The sequence below is a fragment of the Berghia stephanieae genome, chromosome 9 (assembly GCF_034508935.2).
Source record: "Berghia stephanieae isolate SIO BIC M18660-M18661 chromosome 9, UCSD_Bste_1.3, whole genome shotgun sequence".
Classification (NCBI taxonomy): Eukaryota; Metazoa; Mollusca; class Gastropoda; order Nudibranchia; family Aeolidiidae; genus Berghia; species Berghia stephanieae.
This window is the reverse complement of record NC_088368.1, coordinates 28,659,988-28,670,582: the sequence shown is the minus strand read 5'-3', so window position 1 is coordinate 28,670,582 and position 10,595 is coordinate 28,659,988. Positions and strand designations below refer to the sequence as shown.

The window sequence follows — 10,595 nt, the reverse complement described above, 5'->3', positions numbered from 1 at the left end:
AAACCGCACTGGGAAAAATGGATTACTCCACCTTGTCACATCACCCTACAGCCTCGACCTAGCACCTTCAAACTTCTTCTTTTTCCCTAAATTGAAGGAGTTTCTGAAAGGAAACTAATATGAAAGCAACTAAAATGTGAAGATTCTCAACTTTGTGTTTATACATTTTCATGCATGCCACGTCTGTAAACGAATTTCCATAAAGTATTTTGTTTTTCTAATCCCAGGCTATCCTATCTAATGACCCTCTTAATTAGTATCAATTTTATTAGTTAAGTTTGTTATCAAACATGTTTAGATTCAGTAGCAGTAGAATAACTCATTTACTGCCACTGTATCATTCGTTAACTATCGGATTTCTTATTATTCATTTTATTTCCTTATTTATTTGTTAATTCTCTCTCTTTTTCTTTTTCTTTTTTTTTTTTAAATGAAACAAATTATAAAATTATTAATATTACTTGAAGGGTTCACGGAGGGTGATAGGTTAATTGGGCAGTTAGGGAATCTATTGGGTTTGTAATATTTATTATTACTCTTTTAGGGTTCATGTTAATGTAGATATTGTTCGATGTGGAGGGGGGGGGGGGGGAATTATGACGTTCTGATTGATGGATCCTGGTAGACCGGAGCCAGTCAGATTGTTGATTGCATGTTTTTTAAATTTATTTATTTATTTATTTATTTATTTTTGAGAGAATTAGTGTGGACTGATGGAGGTTACAAGTTCGGGAATGTTGGATTCTCTGTGTTTTGAGTGGTGAAAGTTGTTGGTACGTGCCATTTCAGTTTAAATTGTTATTCTTGGGCTATTATACAATGATGGGGACAGATGAGAGTGATAATGAATATGATTATGTTTTAAAGAAAGTATGGATTAATAGTTAGTACCTATTCCATTGCTCCCTAAGGAGTCCAAGGGTGGCCACCCTCTTTCCCGCTCTCTAGCCGAGCGTCATTCGCTGCTTTACCTACTGTGCACGTGGTCTTTCCCTATGCAGCATTGGTTATTGTGTTATACTATGAAGTTGGTTTAAACAAAACAAAAAAAGAATTTTTTTTTTCCATTAGGGTTAGAGTCAGGTATTTAAAAAATAATAAATAAAGGGGGGGGGGGATTGTGACTGTGGGCCAAAAAGCACAGAGTGTATGTTTTTATTTCGCTGTATTTATTTTATTGATTTGTTTTGTTGTTTTTCCTTTTTATCATTGTTCTTACGGGTCGGCCCCGATGGATCTCTTCTGCATTACATGGGGTCCACGACAGTCAAGGCGCCGCAGCGCATCTGTTTCAGCCGCGCCTCAGGCGGGTTGGGCGGGACCAGACCCCTCCGGCATGTAGCTCGACTTACACATTGCCCCGTGTTGCCTTTGTCATGGACCGTTGCGAAAGTTCGTTGAGGCCGCTTCGGAAGAACTCTAATTTATTTATTTAAAGATTGTATTTGTTTATTTCTGGCAGATAGTGTACATATATATATATATATATATATATATATATATATATATATATATATATATATATATATATATATATATATATACTAGTAAAAAGCCCGCAATTTCACGGGGAAAGAACTATTTTCATTCGATACTGTACTCACCATCATTTAATGAGGGCAGCAAAACAAACACCCTAGCACCTTTAATAACACTTATGACTAACCTCTCGAGCTAACCCTAATAGAAAAAAACAACTCTCGGACTGCTTTGCACTACCTTTCAATACTTAACAAATCACAATGGCGGCCGAAAATCAAAACAATGGTCAAATTAGGAAATTTTAAACTTTCACAAATCTACCAAGGCTTGTTATAGAGTTTTTAAAATACTTCCATATAATGACAAACAGAATAAATAAATGCCTGACAAAATATCAACGGTGAAAATACAAATTTAAAGAATACTGGCGATGTAGGAGCTTTCGGAATGTCTCCCCTTTACTTAACTTATGGAAAAATAAACACCCTAGCACCTTTAATAACACTTATGAGGATCACCGTTTTGCTGTGTGCCAACATGGATGGCAGCGACAAGCGACCCCTCTTCGTGATTGGCAAGTTCGAGAGGCCTCGTTGTTTCAAGGGTATACGGAAGCTGCCCGTCACGTACCTAGCCAACAAGAATGCCTGGATGACTTCCTCTCTCTTTGACGGCTGGCTGCGAGACTTCGACCGGTCCATGGCTATCCAAGGACGTCGTGTTGCGTTGTTGGTGGATAATTGTGCTGCGCACCCCAGAGTCAGCGGCCTGAAGGCAACGGAACTGGAATTCTTGCCGCCAAATGTGACGGCGAAGCTGCAGCCTTGTTACCAAGGTGTAATACAAAATCTGAAGACCTTTTACCGAGGACTGCTGCTAAAGAAACTGTTGGGGCACGTCGACAGCGGGCATGCGTTCGACTCATTCCGCCCATCTCTGCTAGATGCGGTGACGATACTGCGGACGGCTTGGGGGGAAAGTTGAGCCTGCCACTATCATCAACTGTTTTCGGAGGGCTGGATTTGTTCGACCTGAGGTCCCTATCGCCGATGACGTGTCTATGGAGGGATCTATGGACATAGAGCCACTGCTGTCTCGTCTGTATGCTGAGAACAACATTGGTCCGGCTCAGTATGTGGCAGTCGATGATAATAATAATAATAATAATAATAATACACATTTATATAGCGCTCATTCTCGTGTAAAACACAAGCTCTGGGCACTTTACAATATAAATATCAATTTTAAGTGAAAAAATAAAAAAAATAAAATAATAACAACAATAACAATTCATAGCCAAATCAAGGATTCATATAGAGTCAAGAAAAACAAATACAGTAAAAATGTGTCTTGAGATTCTTTTTAAAAGTAGGTAAAGACTTGCACTCCCTCAGACCACGTGGTAGTTCATTCCAAATCTTGGGGCCGAAACAAGCAAACGATCTATCACCAAATTTTGTTCTTGATCTTTTTTCCGAAATTTTCGTTTGGTCATTACATGATCTTAAAGTGTAATTTTCAAATTTACACATGACCACGTGATCTGTGAGATATGCCGGTGCTATACCAGCCAAACACTTATAAACAAGACACGCTGCTTTGTAATATGTGCGCTTTTCAATGGGCAACCAGTGGAGAGAGGCCAACAAAGGGGTTGCATGATCAAATTTTTTTTTGCCAAAAACTAATCTTGCTGCACTGTTTTGCAGTAGTTGCAATTGTTTAATAGAAGCCTGAGGCAAGTTGACAAGCAGCGAGTTACAATAGTCTAGTTTCGAAAAAATGAGGGAAACAACCAATGTTTTACATGTTCCAATTGCAATATACTGACGGATCGAACTGATTTTCTTCAATTGAAAGTATAAAGATTTACAGAGAGCAGAAATGTGAGCTGACATTTTCATTTCTGAATCAAAATAGACACCCAAATTTTTCACAGTCTTTGAAACTTTGATCTTTTCACCCCCAATCAACACCTCAAGACCATCATTCACCTTCAACTGCCCTCTATTTCCCACAATCATCACTTCTGTTTTTGACTCATTCATTTTCAACTTGTTTGCATCCATCCACTCTTTCACATCCGTCACACATTCTTCCACACGTTTCACAATATTTTCGAGATTTTTAGTTTTATCAGTAGCATAAAGTTGCGTATCATCTGCATAGAGATGATAGCGCAGCCCATGACCAGTGATGACATTAGATAATGGAGAAGTATACAAAACAAAAAGAATTGGACCCAAAACAGAGCCTTGAGGAACACCAAAAGACAATGTATGTTGACGAGAAAGTTTATCTAAAATCATAACCTGTTGCTTTCTGCCATCTAAATAAGATTCAAACCACTGCAAGACAGTCCCAGACAAGCCAAAGGTTATATTAAGTCGTTTAATGAGAATACCGTGATCAATAGTATCAAACGCCGCCGAAAGGTCTAACAATGTCAGAAGAGAAACAGAACCTTTATCTAAAACATCAAGCAAATCACTCGCAACACAGCACAGAGCAGTTTCTGTGCTGTGGTAAGAACGATAAGCTGACTGAAATTTTTCCCATAGATTGTTTTCATGGAGATGTTGTGAAAGACGTCTGAGTACAACTTTTTCAAGGATTTTAGAAAGAAATGGCAGATTTGAGACGGGACGGTAGTTACTAAGGTCATTTACATTGAGATTTTGCTTTTTTATGAGAGGCTTTACAATTGCATGTTTATAGATATCTGGGACTTGTCCTGAGATAAGTGACTGATTTATAATATAAGTTATGCAAGGTAACAATTCAGGAAGACATAATTTCAAAATATTAGTTGGTAAAGGATCTAAATCACATGACTTCGAGGAAGATGAAAAAATTATTTTAGAAATTTCTTCTTCAGTTGTTTCTTTAAAACAAGAGAATCCCTGTGAACCCGATGCGGTGATTTCCAAAGACCCCAGCAATGTAACGACAGATGGACCAGACGATGATGATGATGTGGACAATCTCGGTATTGATCAGCCTCCTGTCACCTATCCCGTTGTACAGGACAGCTTGCAGTCGCTCGCGTTGTAGGCAATGCAGAGAGGTTGCAGTGGTGAGATCTCGAATGCAATTGCCAAGTTAGACGCCTTCCTTGATTCTCATCGTCATGGTCAGATGGTCCAGCAGAAGATTTTTGACTTTTTCAAGAGGAAGTGATGTCGTTTGCCAACGGCCATTTTCAGGGCCATTCGTTTTAACGGCCCTTTTAAGGGCCATCCTTTTCAACGGCCCTTTTCAGGGTCATCCTTAACAATGGCCCTTTTTAGGGCCATATTTATTCAAGATTGGCTGGTTGGCTTTGTTCTCACGCATTTTTACTCATTTGGTTACACTCCGGTTACCTTGATTTTCGGCTAAGTCGATTTTTTTCGGTTCCCCTGGGCATCGTCTTATCTCCTATCCGGAGTGCACTGTAGCTCCACCATCTGACTTGATCAGTTTGTTATTTTGCTCATGTAGCTGATCATCAGACATGCAGGAAAATGCTCCGCTTGTTTGTGTAGATACAAAATGCCCATCCATGAATTCTTTGAAATTGGCAGGGTGCATAGTTTCAAGGACATCAAGAAAATGAAGGAACACAGGACCCCAAGTTGCATAATTTTCCTGTCCAATACAAATACCCGGGGACATACGTGTCTTCAATAGAATTTAACTTGGTTGCTTTTTTAGGGTTTGTAGGAGGAGAATTTTCAATGATTTCTTGACAAAACAGGCACTTCGACCAGTCCGTTTCAGGGGAAGCTTGATCGAGTCTTGGAACTTTGTTCAAATTTTTACAGTCGAAAAAGGATGTCTCCCGCTTCTTTCCTCCTGCCATATTAGTTCATTCTAGGAAGGAAAGAAAAATAAACCAAAACCCCATGACATACTAAAGAGACAATATTTAACATTATTTCCTACAAAGTGTGAATTACGTAGTTTATCAAGTTACAGAAAATGTTACCATCTTAAGGCGATATAGGGTAGCTTGAGAGCTGACAGAATGAACAAGTTTGTGTGCGTGCGAGTGAGTGTGTGTGTGGGGGGGGGGGGGGGGGGGTGCGTATGCGTGTGGGTTTAGTCTAATATGAGAAAGATTAAATACATATTAGTTGACGGGGCTCAGTGGTAAGATTCTATGCAAAACAACAATTACAAAACAACAACAACAGCAACAGCTACATCAACACACACACACACACACACACACACACACACGCACACATAAACATACACGCAATGAGAACACACTACTACATAACACTGATCACCGCTAAGTCAACACAACGGAAGTAAGGACTCTACTGGACAGATAGAGTTGAGGGTGTGGTCATGAGGTGTTAGTGTTTTCGGGAAATTTTTTATGATATCTGTTTGACTTAACGAACTTTCAAACTGACTTTAAATTATAAAAGGAAATCAAGTTATCTGTTTATCTATCTGTAAAAAATACATTTCTATTTTTCAAATCTTTCAGTAGAGTTGTGCGCCGTATCAATTTTTTTATTGACTCAAATAAGCACAATGTTCTCCACAAGGCTATATTTTTTAAAAGAAAGGATTATATTATATTAAAAACTTAATAACCTAATATTTCGAATGTTAGAAAATGAATTAAGGAAGAGTGGTATTGAACTGGTATTGGACTGCTGCGTGCTGTCATATCAAATTAGAAACTAGAAACCATTTTGTTCATTTCTTCTAATCTATCCATGCTTGTCTTTTGTTGATCTTATTTATAAAATACTGTCAACATGGGAATATTTCGAGATGCCAACAACAGAAAGAAAACATCGGTACGTGAATGTTTTTTTTTTAGTCAATCCGAAAAATAGAAGGCAGGTATGATAGCTTAAATGACACAGGTGTCCATTCCATTATAATCTAAACGGAGTGTCTACGTACACGGTCATTTTTTAACAACAAGATATGAAGTGAGTAGAAAAGTGCCAGAAGACAATAGAGAATAAAAAATTTTTTCACGGCGGTGGTGGGGTTTGAACCTGCGACCTTATTGGTACGACAACTCCGCCTGGCAGGTGAGAGCGTGGCTCTACCGTGTGAGCTATCCACGAACACAAAAATATTCGTTTCAAACCCAAAGTCATTTCTAGATCCCTCTCTCACCCACTTCTTGAGATCGCCGATTCGTTCGCCACCATCGCGAAGTAATTTTGACCAGCAGTTAAGCTTAATAGCCAATATTCTCATCACAAACATATAACATAGAAACGATTGAGACATTGAGTATGCTCCGGTGTATGGGGTGAATTTTTAATTCAGAAAAGTGAGTGGAGCAGGCACTTATGTTGGTAACAACAAGATATGAAGTGAGTAGAAAAGTGCCAGAAGACAATAGAGAATAAAAATTTTCGTGGTTCTTCGGTCATTTTTTAGGCACTTTAGTGAGCAGCAGCAGTGGGAGTCAACAAATTGTGACCCAACTCGCCCATAAGAAAGTTATGACTGGAAATTGCCGTTCGCTTTTACTAAAAGTTTTAGGGGGGGGGGGGGTCAATTAAAGATGAATAACTTCGTTATAAGTATCTAGGGAGTTTAACAGAAATTCTAAATGAATGTAACACACACACTTGAAATTACTTGAAACCAATTTGCCAATGTCATATTCATATAAAAGAATCGTGTTTACACGAGTTTTGATCTTTGCTCTTTAAACCAGATATTGCGAAAATAACATAACTGTGATTAAATAGAATTGTGTGATTAAAATTTTAACCTACGCTTCCTAATTATACAGCACAGTCCAACTTGTCTTGATGGACACCTGCAGTTTTCTTTAGATAATTGTTGAAATCGAAGGTAGTTGAATCGGATTTTTTTTTTATTGCGTGATAATTATAACTTCAGTTTTGATTTTGATTCTGACAATTTTCATAGCCTTGGTTATTAGCCTGCCACTCTATGCATATCTGATGTATTTGTCTTCTGCTTGAAATTAGTCTGAATGTCAAATATAAGATTAGGCATCTCTAATGATTCAGTTCTATTCAAGGCTCCTTTATTTTCTCTGTTCTTGAGTGCTTACTAGTCTAGGGAATCTACTACATTGAATGCATGGATATGTTTTGTAGATTGTTGTGAGGGACAGATCGTTGTGCGTTTGTGTGTGTGTGTGTGTGTGTTTGAGAGAGAGAGAGAGAGAGAGGGAGGGAGGGGAGGAGGGAACATGAAATATGGTTTGATGACAATGGATGATAGTTGGAAAGGGGGATTGATTTATCTTCAGATAGTTTTAAATCTTATTTTTCAGTCTGTAGTATAATAATGTTTCATTTTTTAAAATATATATGTATAAGAGGCATCATATTTATTTTCTGTACAGGAGAAAGAAAAGCACAGAAGGAGATGGAAGCGCCAGGAGAAAGCTGCCAAAAAAGCAGCCAAAGGTCCAGTCCCTGTCAATATAGAGGATCCTGAATTGTACAGCAATGAAATGTTAAAGAATAAACTGTAAGATATGTTAATATTAAATCTCACTGCCATTAATACTTTTTCTTCCCTCCAGGTAAATGCAGGGCTGCCAAGTGTCCCGTGTTTCGAGGCTGTGTCCCGCCGTCTCGCTTAAGGCAAGAATGTCCCGCATTTCCCTGAGTTGATTACAAAAAATTTTTTAATATATTTGTTTCGTTGCCTCCACAGCTAACTTTTTAATTTTATCCCTTGCCTCAAAAAGGGACCAGATATTTTGGGCACTATTAAGAAGAACCATTCACATTGGCACTACAGTGCTAAAGTATTTGTCAATTGGTCATTATAAGCTTTTTATTTTGTCTAGTGTCAAGTCTGGCAACACTAACTTGCGCGCTTTTTTGGTTTAGGCAAGCGATTTAATTTCATCTCCGACATTTCTTTCACTCACATCTTTGTTCAAAGAGGCATGTGCTTTCTTCTGTCATGATTACCCATGATGTCACCTTCCTTTCCCCCCCCCCCCCCCCCCCCCCCCCATCCAAATAAAGTGTCCCGCATTTTGACTTTGTGAACTTGGCAGCCCTGCATTATGTAATGATTTGAAGATGGTATGACCAATACTGTTGCTGTTTAATGAGTCTTATGTAATCTATCAATTTTTTGTCATTTACACAAAGGTGTTTTTCATAAAATATTTACATAACAGTAACATTATATTTGGATTTTGAATCAGTTTAATTGGATGATTTTTAGATGAGTCAGTCTAAGTCCAGACCCTGACAATGCGACATAGCTATACCTTTCTATAGGTTAAAATGTGAATGTGTGAAATTCATCGTTTTATGTAGTGCATCAACAACATAAAATGTGCTTAATGGAAAGATATTTCACATTCTTTCCACCTCCAATCTTTACTCGCACTTATTATTTACAGCAATTTGGAGAATTAACTCATAACATGGGTGAAATGGGTTCCCATGTATTAATTCTATTGAATAGATAAAAATGGATAAGATTGGAGAAAGAGAATCAAATGTGTTTTTGATTTTATTACTTGTACACAAATGTTCACAGTCATGAACATAACTCCAAATGTTAATGAGCATTATTGTAAATTCTTATTGTTTAAGTTAATAAAAAATGAAGACATGCAAAATATCTGAGGAATTTGCAATTGCTTACAATGGTTATTGATCAATGATTCATATTCAAGACTTATTAGGTCACTATAAATCAGACAGTGCCTATATGCAAATATTTGCAACAGTACATGTGATAGAGAAACATATTATTATAGTCTAAATATGTGCACTAGAATAGGTCATATCTTCCCATTGCACGTTATTTTATAATAATCTTTTATTTTCTGTCATTCAGGAAGAATCCCCGTAACAACATCAAGCTTTCAGGCAGAAATCGCAAAAGGATGCTAAAACGTCTGAAGTATGAAATGCGGGATGAGAAACAGAAAACTGGAGGTAAAAAATTATTTATTCTCGGTGATGATGATCTTCCACCGAATTCTGGGATTTTGGAATTTTTCTTAGAAATATTTCCACTATTTTTGCATTTTCCTGTGATAAAAGCTTAGGTCATTAAGTGGTGGAAGCTTGGAAAAAGCAGCATCATGTCTTTTGTCATATTTTTACACCTGTGATCAGATGCATGAATTTTGGTGACAATCCCACTTTTATGACGTCAGCCTACACAGCCTGGTACCAAGTTTTAACAGTGGCACAATACCAAGTGAACGGGTCTATTTAACTTTTTTTTTTTTTTTCTCTGCACGATAGCAGTACAATTGACTAGCTCATAGGTCAAAGAGGTGTATGGTGTTGTTTTCTTTTTCATTTGTTTTTCCTTTATACAGAGTTCATTACAACATCCTTCTAATTCCAAATAATCAATTCATTAGGTATTTTGGCAGAGTAGTCTCTCTCTCTCTTTCTCTCTCTCTCTCTCTCTCTCTCTCTCTCTCTCTCTCTCTCTCTCTCTCTCTCTCTCTCTCTATCTTCTCTCTATCTTCTCTCTCCTATCTCTCTAGTTCCCTTTTACTTTATCCATATTTCTCTCTCAACACCCTTCTATCTTCATGTTTTTATTGTTATTATTATTATGATGATTATCATCATCATTATTATTATCATTATTGTTGTTATTATTTTTATTACTACAACTGTTATTATTATTGTTGTTGTTATTGTTCTCTTAATTATTATTGTCCTATGTGCTCTACAAATTATCTTCTCATCTTACAAAGTTTTTATAAACAATTTTTGTTTCCTCTAGAGGAGAAGAAAGGAGATTTTGTTGAGGACTTGTTCATGGAAGATGCAGAGGAGAGCGGTGAAACTGAAACTCCAACCGAAACAACAGAAATGGAAAAACCAACTGATAGTGCATCTGCATCAGGTTCAAACAATTCTCAACCTTCATCTTCGGGCACAACATCAGCATCAACTCTGACGACAAAGAAGAAAAAGAGAGGGGGAAGAAAAAAGAATAAAGGCAAAGGGGATGCTGAAGGAGCAGGGCAAGATGTTGAAATGGAAGAATTGTTCAAAGAGCCCAAATGGGATTAATTGGTTTTTGTTTATTTTCTTCCAGTTTAGATTTATTTGTAAAATGTAAATAGTGAATAATGATATAAATTAAAAATAATGTTGTCTTTTTTA

The 10,595-nt window shown here is 37.3% G+C and overlaps 1 protein-coding gene across 1 annotated transcript; it reads left to right on the top strand.

Annotated features, from left to right (window-relative positions):
- The first annotated feature begins 6,151 nt into the window (after positions 1-6,151).
- LOC144979992 (uncharacterized) lies at positions 6,152-10,595 on the top strand. Its single transcript, XM_078927421.1, has 4 exons — positions 6,152-6,284; positions 7,832-7,959; positions 9,298-9,398; positions 10,210-10,595. The coding sequence occupies exons 1-4, from the start codon at positions 6,243-6,245 to the stop codon at positions 10,500-10,502; spliced, it is 564 nt and encodes a 187-aa protein (XP_078783547.1). The 5' UTR covers positions 6,152-6,242; the 3' UTR covers positions 10,503-10,595.

Coding starts and splice junctions, on each gene's coding strand:
- LOC144979992 (XM_078927421.1), top strand. CDS start 6,243: ATGGGAATATTTCGAGATGCCAACAACAGAAAGAAAACATCG. Junction 6,285..7,831: donor ACAACAGAAAGAAAACATCG/GTACGTGAATGT, acceptor TTTTCTGTACAG/GAGAAAGAAAAGCACAGAAG. Junction 7,960..9,297: donor GAAATGTTAAAGAATAAACT/GTAAGATATGTT, acceptor TCTGTCATTCAG/GAAGAATCCCCGTAACAACA.